The sequence below is a fragment of the Haplochromis burtoni genome, unplaced genomic scaffold (genome assembly GCF_018398535.1).
Source record: "Haplochromis burtoni strain Fernald_Lab_line unplaced genomic scaffold, NCSU_Asbu1 Contig_316, whole genome shotgun sequence".
Lineage (NCBI taxonomy): Eukaryota > Metazoa > Chordata > Actinopteri > Cichliformes > Cichlidae > Haplochromis > Haplochromis burtoni.
The window spans coordinates 256,558-277,816 of record NW_024582677.1 but is presented as its reverse complement, the minus strand read 5'-3'; the positions used below and the strand labels follow the sequence as shown (position 1 = coordinate 277,816).

Below are 21,259 nucleotides of genomic sequence, written 5' to 3'. Positions count from 1 at the left end.
TAAATTTGGTTTAGGTCGCATCAAATATAGTAGCTGCATTATTCAATGAACAACTCATAAAGACAAACATAATAAAACAGCAGATGGGTCATTATCTCGTCACATTATTGAACACTTGAAGGTTGTGAATGAGCGTTAGGTTAATACTTGCTGGTGTCTGTTTAGGATAATAGTTTGCCATTTCTGGACTGTGCTGTGCACACTGGGGAGAATGGAAAAGTCAGCATTTAAGTTTACCCCAAGCCCACACACACAGACCAGTATCTACTCTTTGACTCCCACCACCTTCTGGAGCACAGAAACAGGATGAAAAACGGAAAAGGTCACTCTTTCGAGGATGCCAATGTTCACATTTTGGACAGAGAAGGCAGATGATTTGAAAGAGGAGTGAAATAAGCCATCTATGACCACTGTGAACAACTTGTTGAACAAATGTGATGGCTTACAACACCAGCTGTCTGCCACCTACAGTGCAGTTTTGAGATCCCTTCCCTTAACCCCCACTCACTTCTCTTTTTTTTTTTTTCAGACTACGTATTTCTCCAACTTCAAACAGGTGTACACTGCTGGCTACGCTACCTCCCTCATCTCTCTCATATCAGCTATTTTTGTCTTCACTGTCTTCAGGTAATGCTGGAGGTCTCATTGAAAAATATTAGACTCTTTTAGACTAAATGACTCTGAAATAAAATAGTATAGGAACATTTATCCAAACAGATTAATTGAAGGTTCTTTTTTCTTCTACTCTTTAGGAAATTTCACTGCACCAGGAATTACATCCACATGAACTTGTTCTTCTCATTCATCCTGAGAGCGAGTGCTGTCTTTATCAAAGACGCTATCCTTTTTTCTGATGAAAACATGGACCACTGCTTTATGTCTACAGTGAGTATGTCATCTTCCATGCCCATCAAAGGCACTATATTTACTTAAGAAAACTGGCAGTAGGATTAAGGATAGTATGGTTATCTAAAAATAAACTAAAATTCAGTGTGACAAAACTATTTTACTTAAGTGAAAAACACATTAAAAACTAGGTTACAGAAAAAAAAAACTCACTGAAATTATATTATGTGGTTGCAAAATGAGCTAAAGTGGGAGATTGACTTAGTTTTTAGGGTTTGGAGGCATATTGTTAATGATATAGATATTCCATTCTCATTAAACATATAGCTCATAGACTCCAGTTCCCCCACGACAGAGATAGATGGGGGGATATGTGGATGTGTCTATGTGTCAGTGAGTCAGCTGTTTTCAAAAGGTCTCATTTGTATTGAAGCATCAATACAGAACATTGTAAGATTGACCATTTAAAATACTTATTTTAAATATTTTAAATAGTAAAACTAATACAGAAACTTAAAAACTAAAAAAAAAATGTTTACATTTTTTTAATTTTAAACTAGCTGAAACATAGCTTAACTAAAAGTAAAACCTGAAGATTGGGGTCATTACTCAAAACAAGTAATGCACTACAGCTTACACTTCACTTTTTAAAAGTATTTTGTTTCTTTTGCTTATCTAGTGAAGGGTTACAAGGGTGCTCTCAAACTATGACTCTGTCCTGTCATAGTTTGAGAGGGAGGTACAACCTAGGCAGGTATGCAGACATCCATTCTGGGTTACAATCACCAGTCACCAGTTAGAGGAGAAAACTGCAGTCCCCAGAGAGAATCCACAGAGGCACAAGGAGAAATATGCAGTCTCCACATAAAAGCGCACCACCTTGCTGGCCTTCACAGGGAAGGTTACTCCTTGTGGAAAATAATAAATTACACAACTTATTATATTTTTTATTTTGTTACTTGGCAACAGTGCCTGTGTAAATAGCAAACTAACAATAAAAATATGATATGTACACATATCCTCTACCATCCACTATTTCGGGACTGACCTCACTGACTGCTCTTTATGGTCCCCCTCTGATCCACTCTTGCAATAAGGAAGAACTAATGAGCATAATATCACTCCTCAGTTTTTAGAGTGCTTGGTCCCTTTTGTACTTCTGCAGCATGAATTAAACTCAATAAAAAATATAGCTTGGAACATTTTTTTCTATCCACCCCAGATGCAGATAATTAAATGATACTTAATTGTCAGTGTGGTGCTATATATATAAAATTCAATTCAATTTTATATATATATAGCACCAAATTACAACAACAGTCACCTCAAGGTGCTTTATATTATAAGGTATACCCTGCAACAATACATAGAGAGAAACCCAACAATCATATGACCCCCCTATGAGCAAGAGGGGCGGCCATCTGCTGTGACCAGTTGGTGTCAGAGAAGGAAGACAGAATAACAGACATGCTGTGGAAGAGAGCCAGAGATTAATAGTAAGTATGATTCAATGCAGAGAGGTCTATTAACACATAGTGAGTGAGAAAGGTGACTGAAGAAGAAATACTCAATGCATCACAGGAGTAACTAAGGGAGGATTCAGGGTCACCTGATCCAGCCCTAACTATGTGCTTAATCAAAAAGGAAAGTTTTAAACCTGATCTTAAAAGTAGAGATTGTGTCTGTCTCCCGAATCCAAACTGGAAGCTGGTTCCACAGAAGAGGGGCCTGAAAACTGAAGGCTCTCCCTCCCATTCTACCTTTAAATACTCTAGGAAATTCTGGGTTTCTTGGACAAGTGCTCCAATTTCTACTTAAGAATATAGTTGGGGGGGGGAAGGCAGTGGTCCTTTCAAAATAGCCCTTTATTTTGGCAGCACCACAATTACAATGACTTCCAAAATGTGCAACACAAGAAGTATCCATGTTTTAAAGCTATAATCAGAACTTGTCAAGTAATCTTGGAAAAAGTAACTAAACTTGGTCAATTATTTCTTCAGACTTTACATGTCAAACCTTCTCAGAAGAAACAAGACATGTTTGCAATTTAACAATGTATTAAACAAACAGGGGTCTCAGTAGCATGTGGAAGAACAATACACAGAATCAGCCTGGCACCACATCTTCATGCTGGCCACAATCTGGACACACTAAAGCAGTGGGATGGTATCGCATTCTTCAATCAGCACTTGTCACAGGTCAGCCAAATAAACAGGCTTTCCAGTGGTATGAGATTTATACCCGTTGCAACAATAAAGAAATAATAAACCAAATGCAAATTTCCTTACTTTGCATGCTGCTAATAATTCAATTTAATAGTTTTTTAATTTAATCTAACTGCACAGGTCAGATTATTGTTTCTATCCAGCCATATTCTTTTTACAATTACTAGGTAAATCTGTTGCAGGAAAAAAGGGAGATAAAATATCCATGTTTCAACTGCAAGGTTTCTTTAAACTGTAGCAATGAGTTTGGTTAGCTGTGTTTGGTTTTCTTGATATCGTCTCTGATGAGGTTAATAACTTAATATAAGAGCACCAAGGAGCAAGACTGAAATGCTGGGAATGGCTGAGCAAAGAGCCGGTGAGAGCATAAATGTGTTTCCCTTTGTGTTTTTCTCCTGATGAGGCTGTCTGGAGTGCTGGTAAGTGTGCCTCTTGTGTCGGTATGAGGGACCAGCACCAGAACATCAGCATGACTCGTAGAAAGGCTTTGAGGCACAATGAATAGGTAATATGAAGGAAAAAAAAGCCTACTCATGACATCAACAAAAACACGTTTTAAAGAAAAATACAGTAGGCAAGGCTAGATATGGATAAGAAGATGGTTCTAGAACAGGATTCACAGTGAAATCTATCAATCAGTAATACATTATGTATTAATTACGAACTGTCCAGATGTATCAAATATCATGTACAAAAGGTTAACAGCTAACTAGTGAAGAAAATAGAAGAATATTACAGAAACAGGCAATGGAGAGCAAAACTAGAGCTAAAACACCTTGAATAGTTGGCATTCCTTCTGGTGGGAACTATCTAACTGAGGGTTACTCTTCAAAAACGTACAGGGAATTAGGCAACAGATTGCTAACAAGTCTAATTTAATATGCTATATGCATATAACATGCTTTTTAGCTTTCATAGTGTGAAGTAGGAAGTGGGCTCACCCAAGTATCCCAAAATTTTGTCCAACACCCGAAAGGTGACAATGACAGAGTAGCGAAAACTACAAGTAATGTTTGAAATATTACTGTTTCTGTTGCACAAATTAATCTTTTAAGATGTTTATAGGCAAGAATGTAGATGTGTAAACTTCAAATATCTGTTCGGTTTATCAAGACATGGTATAAAAGTGCTCCAGTGTTTTCAGATAAGTCCCTTCCTGCTGGTCTAACAGCTAACTTGCTCCACCAGCTGTCAACTGACCAGAAGGTCAAGGCTTACTATACCCAACGAGAACGCTTATTTCAGGCACATCGTTTTAAGAACCCTCTGTGGCTTTCACCACTCAGTGGAAGTGAAAAGAAAGAAATAATTCACAAAGCTTCATAACCGGATTATTTAACAAATTTTAAGGATTACATAAGCACATAGCCTTTATGGAGTGTGATTTCTGCAACACTCAAAAGCCAACAACTCTGTGATGCATTGAGTGTTTCATCCCAGATGCCATGCTCCCCAAACACCATTTTGGCTGCCAGCTGTTTCAGAGTTCTGACATTTAGCGCACAGCAACAGAAAAAGAATATCAAAATTATTCTGAGATATAGACAGTGTACCAGTTTTGCTGGAGTTAAGGGAATCTAAATCCAATAATGTTTAGTTAAACAGTAACAGGCTTGAATATTATTTACAAGCTAAATAAATATCCCAAAGTCCTCATCTTAAGACTCAAGTATAAAATTAATTTAATTTAATAAGTCCCTTAAGACAAAGGCAATTTATTGGTAATATAATTTATAAACTTCAATTAGCCATTAAAAGCCCGTTTCCATTTTGGAATAGCAAAAGAGCATTTACAAGAAAGTGACACGATGAATGAATTAAAATCTGTGGGAGAATTCGTCAACACCAAAAATGATGGTAGAAGTAGAACTTTGAGGTCAAAGTCAGCATGCTTTTTAAGTCGGTTCTTTTAGATTTGACAAAAGATTTTATGCATGCAGTGTGTTTTAGTGACCATTCAAATTCAATCAGATATGCCATCTTAAAATGAGCAACATGACAATACATAATGTAGATGCTACAGGTGGATTCAGATTCAGGTGAATAGTCTTTTGTTATTAGTTAATGAAACTGAAATCCCAGCTACAGATGGGGGTCCCCGCTATGATGTCACTCACTTGTTTCTAAAGTCCTGTTGTTTATATATTAATGACAGTTGATGATTTATCCTTCTTTTTGATTCAAGTGGTAGCTCTGGAATGCAGCTCCATTGCTATCTCCTCTTCCTTGTAAACAACCTGCAGATTTATACAATACTCTGGCATTGCTCCCCTTCCTCAATCAGGAGGTCTAATCCCTGTTGCTCATTCATCTGCTTGTTAATAAGGAAGTTAAACCGGTCTACTACTTGAGTCCTCTCACTCTTTTAATGGCACATGTTATACTTAGTAGGACTCAAAATTAGTGACTGACACCATAAAGCCACCAGGAAAGTGTTTACTGAAGAAGCTAAAGGCCATTATCTTCTATACATCTTGACTTCTTTTTGCAACCGCCACCTACTGATTATTAAAGAGGTGCAGGTTTAAGGTGAAATATGACCGTCTTGTTTGACTACCATTATAATAAACTATATTTGAACCATTCCAGAAATATTAAAATACATAGTCGGTGGTTAGCACTGTTGCCGCACAGCAAGAAGGTCCTGAGTTCAATTCCACCATCAGGCCGGGGTCTTTCTGTGTGGAGTTTGCATGTTCTCCCCGTGTTTGCGTGGGTTCTCTCCGGGTACTCCGGCTTCCTCCCACCGTCCAAAGACATGCAGCTTGTGGGGATAGGTTAATTGATTAATCCAAATTGTCACTAGGTGTGAATGTGCGAGTGAGTGTGAATGGTTGTCTGTCCCTATGTGTTAGCCCTGCGACAGACTGACGACCTGTCCAGGGTGTACCCCGCCTTTCGCCCTATGACAGCTGGGATAGGCTCCAGCGCCCCCCGCGACCCTGAAAAGGATAAGCGGAAGCGAATGGATTGATGGATGGATGGACATAGTGTTAGTAAGAGGAGGATGAGACTGATCATTAATTATGAGTATAAATAAATACAATGCAAAACCCATGACTTCAAGCATGTGTGAAGGGAAATGGATGTTTCCCTGTAACACTAAAGTCTTATGTTTTTTATAATTCTGAACATCACTGTGGCTCATAAATTGATGTTTTTTATTGTTGCTGTCCCTGTAGATAAATGAGCCCTTCAGATGAATCTGATGTTCACGAATCTTTTTGTTTTTTTTGTCCCACAGACATCCTGTAAATCAGCCGTGGCCTTCTTCCAGTTCAGTATCCTGGCTAACTACTTCTGGCTCCTGGTGGAGGGCATGTACCTGCAGACACTGCTCACTCTCACATTTGTCTTCCAGAAGAAATACTTCTGGTGGTACATACTTATTGGCTGGGGTGGGTACCTCACTTGTCATCATCCCTGTCTATCATATGTCCCTGTTTCCTTTCATTTGATTTCCTGTTTTTCTTCTTGCTCCACTTTAGTTCTTTTCCTAATGATCAGGTCACTCTGTTTGTGCCTCCCAGGTCTCCCGACAGTAATCATAACAGCTTGGATTCTAACTCGAAACTTCTACGACAACAGGGGGTGAGCAACGGCTGCAGGAAATCAAGACAATATCAAATTAGAGAAAATTTAAATAACAAAAATGATAGTAACACATACTCGCTCAAATAACTTTAGACTAAACATAAATTGTTAACAAAAATAACATATTTTGTGATCTAGTCTTGGCAAAAAAAGGCTTTTTGATAATATATTCATTTGTACAGTAATTCACACCCACAGTGCTGTACAAAACTCTCGAGGATGACTCATTTCTTTATTTTTTTGCAATGAAAGCAGGAAATAGTTGGAGAAAGTTATTGGAACATGTTTGAATACAAGTGAAAACACAGTATACAAGGAAAAACTAACACGTTTGTACAATTCTAATGAACTTGAAAGTGAATATTTGCTATGACTTTGTTCTTTAGCATTGAAACCTCTTTGGCAAGTGTTCTTGTAATTTTTTTTGACTTCAGGATTAGTTTTCCGGGCTTCTTTGAGAGCACTCCAAAGTTCTTCTTCGGAAATTGACTGCTTTTGCATTCTCTGTCACCTATAATAGAGTGTCCACCATGTTTTACAAATGACTGTGGATACTCCCCTGACCTCCTCTTTATGGAAATATGATGATTCATCACTACACTAATATTGACAGTTTCAGTGCAGTCCTTGTGCCATTGTGCATACCTGTCTTTTCTCCTGGTTCTGTTCCTTAAGAATGGCTGCCAACATTCAACTGAGACCATTTCTGGTGAATCTTCAGTTAACAGCAGATGGCTCAACTGAAGGGGCTGATGTTTTTCTCACATCCTGTGTCAGGCTAGTAACAAATTATCTAAAGGGGAAGCTTATCTAAGGTTTAATTCAGTTCAGTTTTATTTATATAGCACCAAGTCACAACACCAGTTGACTAAATGTACTTTATATTGCAAGGTAAAAACCCTACAACGATACAGAGAAAACCCAACAATCAGATGTCACAAGCAAACACTTTGTGACAGTAGGAAGGAAAAACTCCCTCCTAACATCATTGAATCTCTGCTAAAACCAGGCTCAGGGAGGGAGAGCCATCTGCAGCAATAGGTTGAGTTGAGGAGGTTAAAACGGGACAAAAGACACACTGTGGATAGTGTAAAAAAGCAAATAGGGTGTCTGTCTCTCCATTTGTAATATAACATTGATTTTTGCAAAGTTGTCTGTTATATGTGAACACAACACTAGTTCCTCCCATAAATTATGTGTATTTTTATACCTGTATGATTCATGTTAGTAGGAAGTGGCTTACCAAACAAAAAAATAATATTTTGAAGATGGTCAGGACTGCAGTCAATACCACCTTCACAAATGACATTATTATAAGAAAATCGGGTTCCTTGGAAGCAAACTATGAAGAAATGTGGAGTGGCTCAAGATATTTGCACAGTACTAAAAATGTATTAGCTTATTACTATTGGTTTTAAGCTTAATATATATTGTTGATTGTTCAAAGATACTATAAACAGCCTTGTAAGCCAGTGGTAACACACATTTCTGCCTGTTGTGTGTCTCAGGTGCTGGGATGACACAGATGTGGCCTTCATCTGGTGGATCATAAAAGCTCCAATAACGGCATCACTACTGGTGAGTACAGTAAAAGTGGGAGCCATTGCTGGATTATCAGAGTCCTCAATCTTGGCACAGTCCTGCATTTTGACTCTGTGGCTGCTATTGCAGACACTTATCTTGTCTTCACACTAGGAGCGACAATAACAAGTCAGGGAGAGTTGAGTCATATTCTACCTGGTCAATGCACAGAAGGTCAACAGAAATGACTAAATCTGGTTTTCCTGCTATTGTGTTATGTTTGTTTCATTAAGACTATTATTACAGCTCTCATATCCCTCCTGACTCTAGAATTTATTATATTATATGTTCATATTATAACTTTTTCTCTCTGCAGTGTTATAAAGTGCCTTTACACTGTGGTACTTGTTTCAGTTTATTGCATCATATGTTGGTGTGTGTGTATATATGTGTGTTTACAGTGGGGGTACAAATTCTCAATTCTTACTCATATAATTTGCCCTTGACTTGCCACTGAAGGGAATCACGTCTAGATTCCAAACCTCTCCTTGCACATGCGCAGTCACTAAAATCTTACTTGATTATATTTCGACTTCTTTAAGGGCATCTGCTCATGCAGTGGCTTTTTTGGTCTCCCTTTTACTGTTTCCAGCATTTCTATTTTTAGATCGCTCCATGAAAGTCAAATTCAAACCACTCATACATGTATTTTGCAATTTTACCAATGACCTTAAACTCAGTAAGTGTCAACTTCCTCACAAAAATGGATTTTGGCCATCGTAATTGGTGATAAACAGTAAATCTTGATCCAGAAACCAAACAACAGTTTTCAATGAAAGACTCTATAGCAGGGGTCCCCAATTCCAGTCCACGAGGGCCAGTGTCCCTGCAGGTTTTAGGTGTGTCCTTGATCCATCACAGCTGATTTAAATGGCTAAATGACCTCCTCAACATGTCTTGAAGTTCTCCAGAGGCCTGGTAATGAACTAATCATGTGATTCAGGTGAGTTGACCCAGGGTGAGATCTAAAACCTGCAGGGACACCGGTCCTCGTGGACTGGGATTGGGGACCCCTGCTCTACAGTGTCCAAAGGTGGTGCATCTGGGATATTCAGCAGAAATGTTCCATTATTTGGTTGCTCTTGTGTGGATGGGAAACAGCTAGAGCTGAGACTGGTGAGTGGCAGCTTGGTGTCTGCAGTGGAGCTGGCTGTCTGGAGCAGCAGTTGAGGGTATGTAAGGGATGAGACCGAATTGAACTCTAGTGAATAAGGCCGGGTGAGATTAATTGACTACAATTGTCTTTCCATCTGGGTCATGGAGATACACACGCTTGAAACTGTTCGAGACTGCAGCATTTTAGGACAGCTGGAAATGATTCCTACTAGCTGACAAACCCACTGAGAGAGGCTTGTCCATAGATTTTTAAACTGGGGAGGAAATCCTAAAGATCCTAATATCTCCCCAGAGATCTTCTGGGTCCATGTTTAGTGCCAATGTTTTGTCATAAATTGCAACGTTTTGGACTAAAATGCAGACATGAAGACAGGCAAACAAGCCTTTTCTTTAGCTGAGAAGCAATAAATTCACTGGGAGAATAAACAAAATCCAGAACTGGCAAGAAATATGCAGGAGAGAATAACAGACACTGACAGAAAGGACCAAAGAGAAGACAGCGCTATGTATACACAGAAGGACAATCAGGGAAAGGGGATACAGCTGGGAAAAACAGGTGCAGACAATCAAGACAACCAGACAGCAGGGAATGTAACAGTAAATGCAAACCACTACAGACAAGTACAGCTACCAAAATAAAACAGGAAGAGAGAATGATAGCTAAATGAGGAAATCCTGACACATGAATGAACTAAATCTAGGGGCATTTATATGAGTGTAAAACAGAATAACTTGAACTAAACACTTAAAACAGAAAATACTAAGGAATAATACATCCATGTAGAGACGGGTGGATGAAGCGCTGTGAAACTTTGAGCCTTCTTCCTGATTGTACTGAAAAAACAGGCAAAGCTTCAAATTCTCAAAGGCAGATACTACTAGTATCTGTCTACATCTAATGCTCATGTGCAATTATAACAGCCACAAATTTCCAAATGATTCACACAATTCAGTGATTCCAGTTCCAAAACAAAAGAGATAAATTAAATCTTAAGAATCAGAATACTTTATTAATCCATAGGGAAATTGTGTGGGTTACAGTTGCTCCAAGACAGTAACCGTAACAGACTAAACTATTTAAACAATACAATATGTTACAGATTTTGCAAATTTAAGAAATAGCACCAATATATAAAAATCACTCAATTATAAATATCAAGGATTAACAGGGGTGGTTATAAATAGATATCAAGAATATTGACAAGAATATTACAGAGTAGAAAAGAGCATATGCAAAAAGGGTGTAACTATTGCTGTGTTTACAGTGTATTCGATGGAGGAGTTCTGCAGGGAGACGGCCACGGCCAGGAATGATTTCCTGTGTCATTCAGCAGCATCTTCCTTCTAAGAATTATTGACCACACATGAAAGTGCTACAACATTTTGAAATGTCAAGTTGCTAATAAAATGTTTAACACTGGAACCACGATGGAGTCATTTGAACCCCGTAGGAATTAATGCAACACCACTTTTCCAGGATGCTGGGTTGACTAGCAAAACTTACTGTTCAGAGACATTTTGACATAAAGACTCACAAGATTTTTTTTTAAAATATATATCGTATTTCCCGGACTAAAAAGCGCACCTAAATATTAGCTGCACAAGCTAAAATCAGGGAAAAATCCTGTTTTGTACATACATTAGCCGCACCTGACTAAAAGCCGCAGGTGTTTCAATGTTGACTTATCATATGTAAGAGAATATGCACAAAGGGAATTGTCAGGAAAGAGATGGCTGTTTGGAGACATCACTTTTATTAATATTTTGAAAAACAAGTTATGGGAACATATTTGCACATGTAGTACATAACAGTAGCCTACAGCACACCAGAATAGATTCAGACTACCTTTTAGGCTCAGGTGCAGTGACACGGCTTTAACAAGAAGAAAAGTCAGTCATTCACCACCATCTTTCTCTTCTTCCTGCGCACTAAAACCACCAAAGTCCTCTTCTCCAGTGTCGGATACAAACAGGCTCAGGATGGCTTCGTCATCCACTCTCCGCTTCTCTCCTTCGTTGTCACTTTCAAAACCAAAGAAATCCTCATTGTCAGTGTCAGAGTCGAACACCCTCAGAAGGGCCGTGGCGGTGTCCTCCTCTCCATCATGCAGCAGTCCAGCCCTTCAAAATCCGTTGGTGATCGTGGATGTTTTCACACTTTTCCACGCTGTCAGAATCCACCGGTGGAGTTGGGCATAACTTGCTTTTTGGGCATAACTTGCAAGTTTATCGCCGCTCATCATCCACGACTCCCGCTGAACGCGTACCGCTACTTTGAAGTTTGTTTTTCGCGCTACTTCGTACGGCACTACGTTGCCTGGCGGACGGACATGTGACTAACATACCACTCTTGAACCCCGATCCTTCCGCCAGGCAACGTAGTGCCGTACAACAGCGGAACACACAAAACAAATCCGCTCATGGACAATCCATAGAAAAGCCGCACCTGACTAAAAGCCGCAGGGTTCAAAGCTTGTGCAAAAAGTAGCGGCTTATAGCCCGACAATTACGGTATATATATATATATATATATATATATGAGGTTGTAATTAGATAAAAGATTAATAATTAGGCTACTGCAGGCCTAAATGGGTGGTACAAAAACATGATTTCCTGCATTTAACTGTTGTAAATTACTTATTTATTACTTATCAAACCCGTCAAACATCCTCTCATGAATGATATCGAGTCATTTTGAGGTGAAAGAGCATTCCTCTCACAGGGTAGAAGCTGCAATCAATTTAGGCAAAGTCAGTTTTTTAATATTCTTTGTTTATCCAGGTATAATTCAATTCGATTCAATAAAACTTTATTGATCCTGAAGGTTGACCCCGAAGGAAATTGGGTTAAGGCTGCCAACCTTTGCCAGCGCCTGTCATGGTCCTGGGTCGTGCGACCCAGTGTTTTGTGTTTAACCTATTTTGATGATTATCGTTTATGGTTTGTTTAGGTTCACTAGGTAGTCCAGCCAGTTGTATATATTAAGTCTCCCTTGCCCTTCGTGTGTTTATGTCTGTGTGTCTTGTATTGTCAAGTTCATGCTGTCAGTTATGTCATCTCCCCTGTACTACGTCTCCCCGGTTCATGTGTCATGTCTAATCTCCATGTTTCCTGTTTTACTTTGAAAGCCTGTATTCACTGTCAGTGTATTCAGTTCACTCCTCCTGTCCTGTCGTTAAGTTCATGTGTGTCAGCTGTGTTCCCATGTGTGGCCACTTCCCCTGATCATCCCTCATGTGTATTTAGTCTCTGTGTTTCATACAGTCTGTGTCGCATCGTCTGAGTTTCCCACCCCCTGTGTTCCGTATCTCCAGCCATAGCCTTTCCTTAGTTTATGTCCAGTTTAGGTTTCTGTTGAGCTACTACTCTTATGCTGCCCTCACTCTGGTTTGTTCCTTTCATCAGCCATAATAAAAGGCTCGCTTTTGTTTAATCCACTCCTGTATCTTCGCTTGTGTTCGCACCTGGGTCCACCACACACATTTCCGCACGGTCTGCCTCCGCAGATCATGACAGTACGACGCGACCGTGCCGGACCCAGCGACACAAAGGATGGAGATCGTCCGGACAATGGAGTCACTGTGCGACAACAGGCTGCACTGTTCCGGAGGAGAGGAACGGGAAGAAGTTGCCCGCCAAGTAGGGGTGTGCGTGTCCGTGTTCCCCTGGTTATGGGAGACGCTGCACCCCCTCATCAGCGACTTTCTCGCCTCCACTCTCCGACTCCGCCCGCGGCAACAGTGGCCCAGTGTGCACCTTCACCAGAGCCATGCTGTTGCGATGTTACCCCGCTGCCTCATGAGCCAGTGGCAGTCAGAGTCGGAACGGTGAGGCTCCCCACCGACACACCGTTGGCTCCCGCTTCATCGGCTTCCGCATCTTCGCCACCGCCTGACTGCACGGAGATGCCCGAGGCTGTTGACTTCGGTGAGGAGGAGCGGCAGCAGGTGTTGCGGGCGTATCGGGAGCACGAGCTAGTCGCTGCGAAGATCCTGGCTTTATACTCCTGGATGTGTACTTCCCTGCCTTACCGCACGTCCGCCGTCAGTGGTTTACCGCATGCTTTGTTCGGCACGTGTACGAGCCGGCCCCCTCGCCGCCTCGATCGGACTACTCTTCTCCCGCTTCTTATCTGGCGCGGATGTGGTCGGAAGACGAGGAGCCGGTCGCCACAGAATCCAAGTTTTCCCACCACTTCAAAAAGGAAGCGGCGTTCACGTTGCCGTCGCTCATTGCTACGGCATGTCTCGCCCTCCACTGAGCAACGCGAGGATGCTGTGGAGGTCATGGATTTCGACCTCGAGGAGCGGCAGCGCGCTGCATGCGCTCAACTGGAGGAAGAGCTCCGGTGGAAGCCGTGGCTCACTCCTAACTATGATGAGATCTTCCGGGGAACTCGCCTGGCTCTCGGGGGTCCCCTGAGCTTCCAAGAACTCTCACCTACCGCTCCATCAGCACCCAGTTCCCCAGCCTCTGGACGCCGCCCGCGCGCATGAGGCGCCCCTGCTTGGTTCATCGGACACTGCGATCAGGAAGAAACGGCGTTCGCGTCCCCGTCGCGCTGTGCGACGACCGGAGGTGAGTGAATGCAACCTGTCATCACCAGCCTCCATTGAAGCCGTAGAAGATGAACTAGACTCAGAATTACAGAGCCACGGGTCAAAGTTAACAGAGACACATAGTGTGGAAATGGCTGACTCTGGTACTGTGAATGGTGTGGTCTGTTCGTCTGGCTTCCACGAACAGGGAGTAAGACCCACTCAGACTGTGAATTCCAACACTGGGGAGTTTCAGCCGGTGTTCTTGTCACCGCCACCCGAACAGGTGTTTGACTGTCCAGCCTCTAAGCTGACCGGGGAATCCCCTGTTTCGTGTGTTTCTGTTTGTGAAAATAAAGCCACTGTTTCGGAATTAGCCAGTGCTAACTTCAGACTGAGTAATGCTCTGCTAACCAAGCCACAGCCAAGTGATTTGTTTCAAGAGATGATCTTGGACAGGCCTAGTTATCTTGTAGGGACCTCTGACACTACACCTTGGATTGAAAGAGAGTTCCACAGGCCGTGATGTTGCTTGTGTGGGGAGTGGGGTGGAAGTGTTTTCTTCTGTGTCATTTAATGTGCCTGGGGTTCCATCAAAGACTGAGTTACCTGTGGCTAATGCCTCCCTTCCCGAGCCCGCTCCGCTCACCAACGAGCTACTTAAAGTAGGCCCCTGTGCTTCCTTAGCACATAAGGATTATTTAAAGGAGGGTCATGACGTAAAGTATAAGAGTACTGAGTGTGAGATGATGTGTAATCCTGTTTTGCATGCTGCTCCTATTCCCAATGAACTTAAAACTGAGAACGCTGATCATGAACTCACGTTGGTACTTAAAGATGACGACATGGAGTCAAATCAGGGTAACATGAACTGTGTAACATCACCCGTCTCAGCTAGGAATGCTAGCACAGCATTAGCCGTACCCATTTCACCATACACACTACATAACACCCTTGAGTTACAGTCCACCTCACGCATGGTTCCTAGTCAATATAACACTTACCGCCATCATGCTGGTCAGTTCTCATCGCCCAGATTCATTCCTGAACATTTCATGTTTGCCCAGGAGCTTATCCGTGAAGGCTTAAGTCGTGTTTTTCTGGGGAATGTTGTAGTCCTTGTTTTCCCTGTGGCTGACCCGGCTTATCTGGGCCGTCAAGCTCTGTCATTGCTCGAGACTGAAGGGAGGAATATAGAAGCAGGACTTTCTGTTTTAGAGCCTGTTATGTCAGCCTACATGAGTCTTGAAGTGAATGAGCTGGTCTTTGCCTCAGGACATCTGACACCTGTTTGCTTCTGGACTGTTAACTGTAAGATGTCAGGTGAACGCGTCCAGCCTCATGTCTCGTCAGCTGGAGGGCCCGAGGAGCCCGTCCAGCCTCATGCCTCGTCAGCTGGAGGGCCCGAGGGGCCCGTTCAGCCTCATGCCTCGTCAGCTGGAGGGCCCGAGGGGCCCGTTCAGCCACCCGTCTCCGCTGGAGGGCCCGAGGGGCCCGTTCAGCCACCCATCTCCTCTGGAGGGTCCAAGGGGCCCGTTCAACCACCCGTCTCCGCTGGAGGGCCCGAGGGGCCCGTTCAGCCGCCACCTGCGGCCGCCTGGTCATCGGCTGGTCCAGCCTCAGCCTCTGCTTCTGCTTCTGCTACGCCCGATCCAGCCTCGTCCGAGTCTTCGTCGGAGTCTGCTTCTGCTACGCCCGGTCCAGCCTCGTCCGAGTCTTCGTCGGAGTCTGCTTCTGCTACGCCTGGTCCAGCCTCGTCCGGGTCTTCGTCGGAGTCTGCTTCTGCTACGCCTGGTCCAGCCTCTGCATCTGCTACGCCTGGCCTGGCTCCGTCGCCTGTGGCTGCCACGCCACCATCTGGTCCTGCCTCGACTGGTCCTGTGCCCACCGGGCCTCGGCCAGTGCGCCTGACACTGGAGAGCCGCCGCTGCCTTCCGCGTGGCCGGCCCCCTGAACTGTTCCGTCGTCTCCTTCGCAGCTGCCTTTCGCGCGGCCGCCCCCCTGAACTGCTCCGTCGTCGCCTTCGCCGCCGCCTTCCGCGCGGCCGGCCCCCGGATCGCCATCGCCTGAGTCACTGCCGTTGCCTTCCGCACGGCCGGCCCCCTGAACTGTTTCCACGTCTCCACCGTTGCCGTCCGCATGGTCGGCCCCCGGAACTGCGCTGTGTTTTTGGGTTGTTTTTCTTGGGCTCCGGTGTTTGCTGTGCTCTTTTGTTTTCTGTTCCGAGCCCTCCGTCCTGGGCCCCCGCCGCCCGCCCTGGGTCGTTTTCTGTTTTGTTTTGTTTTCCTGTGTTTGGGCTGTCTGGAGCCAGCCTTACGGGGGAGGTACTGTCATGGTCCTGGGTCGTGCGACCCAGTGTTTTGTGTTTAACCTATTTTTGATGATTATCGTTTATGGTTTGTTTAGGTTCACTAGGTAGTCCAGCCAGTTGTATATATTAAGTCTCCCTTGCCCTTCGTGTGTTTATGTCTGTGTGTCTTGTATTGTCAAGTTCATGCTGTCAGTTATGTCATCTCCCCTGTACTACGTCTCCCCGGTTCATGTGTCATGTCTAATCTCCATGTTTCCTGTTTTACTTTGAAAGCCTGTATTCACTGTCAGTGTATTCAGTTCACTCCTCCTGTCCTGTCTTAAGTTCATGTGTGTCAGCTGTGTTCCCATGTGTGGCCACTTCCCCTGATCATCCCTCATGTGTATTTAGTCTCTGTGTTTCATACAGTCTGTGTCGCATCGTCTGAGTTTCCCACCCCCTGTGTTCCGTATCTCCAGCCATAGCCTTTCCTTAGTTTATGTCCAGTTTAGGTTTCTGTTGAGCTACTACTCTTATGCTGCCCTCCAGAGGTGTGGACTCGAGTCAATATAGAGATTGAAAATGTGACGTCATTCAGGGGTAAAACCGCAAAGGATTCTGGGAACTCGTGGCAAGAGGTACTAGCGCACGCAGGCTTTCAATTGAAATCAGTTACACAGCGATAAAAAGAAACACAAAAATGTCAAGAAGCTGTTGTATTATTAACTGCAATAGCCGGTCGCATGACAGCCACGGGAAGCCGACGGGTAAAGAGATCGGTTGTTATCGGATTACGTCGTTGAAGAGAAATTGTTCGAGCCATGTTTCCGAAGTAACAAAGAGGCGACGGATGGCCTGGATTGCAGCCATTCAAAGATCAAATATAACGTCCCAGAACACTCCAGCTCACAGGTTAGTCTGCTCCAAGCATTTCCACAAAGGTCAGTCTGCTGTTGTAGTTAATGCGTCATTTTCATAACATAATTGGTGATATAGGTTACAAGCAAGTCTGGCGCTGAACAGAAATTGTCGCGCTATGCTCCTTTATTTATTGTGCATAAATAGTGAATTGTCCTGACACAATATTGCGTTTCGCTTCTGTTATTATGGTACATTGACAAAAACATATACTTTTATTCACAGGAGTAAAACAGTTGTTTTGTATCACTAATTGCCCAGTACGATTACAGCATACAATATTATTGTCACTGCTACATTTCTGTAATGCTACCAGAAATTATTTCCACTACTAATTAATTACCGATTGAGCTCAAAGGTTATATTAATAAACGGTTAACGAATGTGTATTTATGACAGACGATTTGTGAGACTGGTAAACTTATGATACGTACGATGGTCTTTACTTTCTACACGGTGCATTTCAAGGTCCTGTACCCATCCGTCGGTAAACTGTACCTGGGCTTGTTGCAGTGACCTGAAGTTACTAAACTTCATGAGTGTATGCACTCACTCCAAGAACCGTATAATTATAAATATGCATATAAATATGCTACGATGAGATAGCTGACTTCATCTAACTAGCAAATGTTGTCCAGGCTACGTTGGTGATGCAGTTTTTTTTAATGTGTATGATATTTTTGTCATGCGATTTTAAAGCCGGTCCTACAACCGCATCCAAGAATAACATGCAGCTTATCTCAGAACTGTCGGTGAAAATTATTCTTGGAGCTAGGTTTAATTGAGCTGCATTTTAAGAGGTGCAATTTCACAATTTGTGTATATTTTCTACGTTCACTATTTTGTCATGTGTTGAGAAAAACACAGATTTAAAAATTACATGGTCTAATATTTACATTTAGCATAACTGCAACATGCTATTTTTTCGTTTTTTTTTAAAGACTCGAAAGGACTTGAAATTCAAAATTTCAGACTTGTGACTTTACTCGGACTTTTACACCAGTGACTTGAGACTCGACTCTGACTTGCCTGACATTACTTGAGACTTGACTTGATGACTTGAGGATAAAGACTTGAGACTTACTTGAGACTTGCAAAACAATGACTTGGTCCCACCTCTGCTGCCCTCACTCTCGTTTGTTCCTTTCATCAGCCATAATAAAAGGCTCGCTTTTGTTTAATCCACTCCTGTATCTTCGCTTGTGTTCGCACCTGGGTCCACCACACACATTTCCGCACGGTCTGCCTCCGCAGATCATGACAGCGCCGACTTACCCTTCTGACCATACATACATTACACAAACATCACATGGGGAAGACAGGTCAGAGAGGTATAACAATGGAAAATGCACCACATGAGGAAAGATAAGGAGAAAAAAATAACTCCCCCCAGACTGAGCTCCAACAGGGAGATCAGTTTGAGAACAGAAAAAAACACCTCTGCACATAGCACATGAAAAAAACTCTAAATACGCCAAAGAAACACATGACAAGCAACAGGGGTGGGTAAAGGGTGAGAGACAGCCGATTTAGACAGTAATCCGGGCCTGCACCTGTGCGCTGGTCTCCTATGATCCACCGTCAGCATCGGAAGGGAATAAGCGTCGAAGGCGTTTGGAAAGGGAGGGGGGATGAGTGTGTGCATATCAGTGTATATGTATGTGTGTGTGTGTCCAGAGTTCAGCTGAGACAGTGTCCTTCGCCCTGCTAGGCTAAGTAAACAGTCTTCCAGCCAACCCAGGTGGCCTTGCATGGAATGGGAAGGAACAGTCTAAACACAGTCGTTATCAGGGTGTTTTTTGTTCGGCTCCAGCCTTGCGACCGCAGCTGGCGCCGAGAGGGTATCCGCATGAAGTGATGGTGCTTTTTACTTTAGTGCGAACAACTCATATGAATTTCAAAGCTGTTCTAACAGTCCAACACTGGTCTCTCAATCTCCCGTTGGAGAGCCGTGAGCTTTCTATGATGTTATCCAAACTTACGTTCCGTGATGTTGTCGATTCTTTTTGCTCAAAGAGCAGGTTCTGAGAACTCACGACCGCAGTGCACTTCCCCAAGATGTGATCGAATTTGCGCTCAAAGGTGTTATTCGAGCTAGCCCCTCCAGATGTAATCCAGTTTTTCACTCAGAGGTCTTGTTCTGAGTTTTTTCAAAAAATCTGTCTCAAAGGCAGCAGAAATTACAATAATTATGCCACTGTGAAGTGGCTTAAAGGGACTAGATTGATTATAATGTAGCTCGCACAATAGGTAAAAGGCAGAGTTATGAAGATGCTGGTAAAACAGGTATTTTTTTTACAGGCTAACCCCTTGATAACTTCTGCTGGCTACAGGCATAATAAACATATCAAAGTTTTTAGACATAACAAAGTAAGTGTGAGTTGTTAAAACCAATAATCAATCAATAATTGATCTTTTTTAAAATTCAATAAGAAATTAGATGGAAATAGTCAGGATGATCCCACCTGGCAAATCTAGTGTTTAATGTGTTGTCCTGTTATCAGGCTACTTAAAACATCATTTAAATTGTTATGACAGGTTTGTACTGTGAAGTAAGATGATAAGTATTTCAACATCAGTGTTTTGGAGGTATGATTGAAGGTTTTTGGCAACTTTTAATGCCACAAAAGATCTGTTGCAACACTACAAAGCAGGGAAGGTACACCAAACATTTTGCATTTCCCTAAAACAAATGAAACAATGTTAAAGAGTTGAACCCATCACCTCACTTCCAGTGTTCCACTGTGACGTATGAAGCCTCAAGCATTATCTGTCATATGGTCACAGAGGTTTGATTCAAGCCTCAACACAGTGTTTTGGACCAGTCTGCTTCAACAGAGTGAAACAAGCTTCAGCCTAAGAGCCAAATGTTCCATCTCTAGTTAAATGTTAACAATATTCTGACAGATTACTAATTTGGTGCTTCCCACTTGTTTCATGTAGGTGAACTTCATGATCTTCATCAACGTAATCCGTATTCTGGTCCAGAAGCTTAGGTCTCCTGGTGTTGGTGGCAATGATACCAGTCACTTCAAGTGAGACAGAATAAATCCTGCTGCGTGTGAATGCATAAACAACAAATATAAAGTCACAAGGGATTGTGAATCTGCATGTGTAGAATGTGTCTGTGTTTTGCATGTGTGTGTGCAGGAGGCTGGCGAAGTCCACGCTGCTGCTCATCCCACTGTTCGGGATGCATTACATGGTGTTTGCCTTCCTGCCAGAAAACACAGGGACAGAGGCACGCATCTTCATAGAGCTCGGTGTGGGTTCCTTCCAGGTAGAACCGAAAATACACATCAACATATAAAGGTAAAAAAGAATAATTATGTGTCATGAAAGCATAAGTAATACTTTTGAATACTATTTCTCTACTCTCAAGGGCTTTGTGGTGGCACTGCTCTACTGTTTCTTGAATGGTGAGGTAAGTAAAGTAAATACTAAACAACATTAGGAGATGTAATGCCTCGACTATTTCATAGTCATATATAGTCTGACTGTAGATTTTTCTTTCATTTAAAAGGTTCATAAAACTGCACAGATGATGCAAATCAAAGATAAAATACACAAAACAGTGCTGCAGTACGGCAACCTTAATTAAATGTAATAATAATAATAATGGATTGGATTTATATAGCGCTTTTCTAGGCACCCAGCTTAAATACCACTATTCATTCACTCTCACATTCACACACTGGTGGAGGCAGCTACAGTTGTAGCCACAGCTGCCCTGGGGCAGACTGACAGAAGCGAGGCTGCCATATCGCGCCATCGGCCCCTCTGGCCAACACCAGTAGGCAAGTAGGGTAAAGTGTCTTGCCCAAGGACACAACGACCAGGACAGAGAGCCCAGGGATCGAACCGGCGACCTTCCGGTTACAGATGCGATTCCCAACCCCCTGAGCCACGGTCGTAAAAAGTTTATTAAAGATTCAGTATTCTGAAGTAGGGTTGGTGGAATCAATATCAAGTCAATCCTGAAGGAATCTAGCTTTTAGTGGAATTACCAGCACAATCTCTCTATGTGCTCCATTTTTTGCTTCTTTTTGCCCTTCCCCCCGACAGCCTGTCGCAGTCAATAACTACCACCCCCCAAACCTAGTTCTGCCAGAGTTCAATAAACAAAGATCACTTCTCTTTTTTCCTCCTCT

At 42.7% G+C, this 21,259-nt stretch overlaps 1 protein-coding gene across 1 annotated transcript in view; it reads left to right on the top strand.

Annotated features, from left to right (window-relative positions):
• Positions 1-21,259, top strand: part of ghrhrb (growth hormone releasing hormone receptor b) — an 80,948-nt gene that overhangs the window by 50,291 nt on the left and 9,398 nt on the right. Inside the window, exons 5-12 of the mRNA XM_005944144.3 lie at positions 530-627; positions 753-885; positions 6,316-6,469; positions 6,602-6,662; positions 8,174-8,243; positions 20,052-20,143; positions 20,259-20,388; positions 20,491-20,532. Coding sequence (XP_005944206.1) covers positions 530-627; positions 753-885; positions 6,316-6,469; positions 6,602-6,662; positions 8,174-8,243; positions 20,052-20,143; positions 20,259-20,388; positions 20,491-20,532 — 780 coding nt within the window. The remainder of the gene's footprint in view (positions 1-529; positions 628-752; positions 886-6,315; positions 6,470-6,601; positions 6,663-8,173; positions 8,244-20,051; positions 20,144-20,258; positions 20,389-20,490; positions 20,533-21,259) is intronic.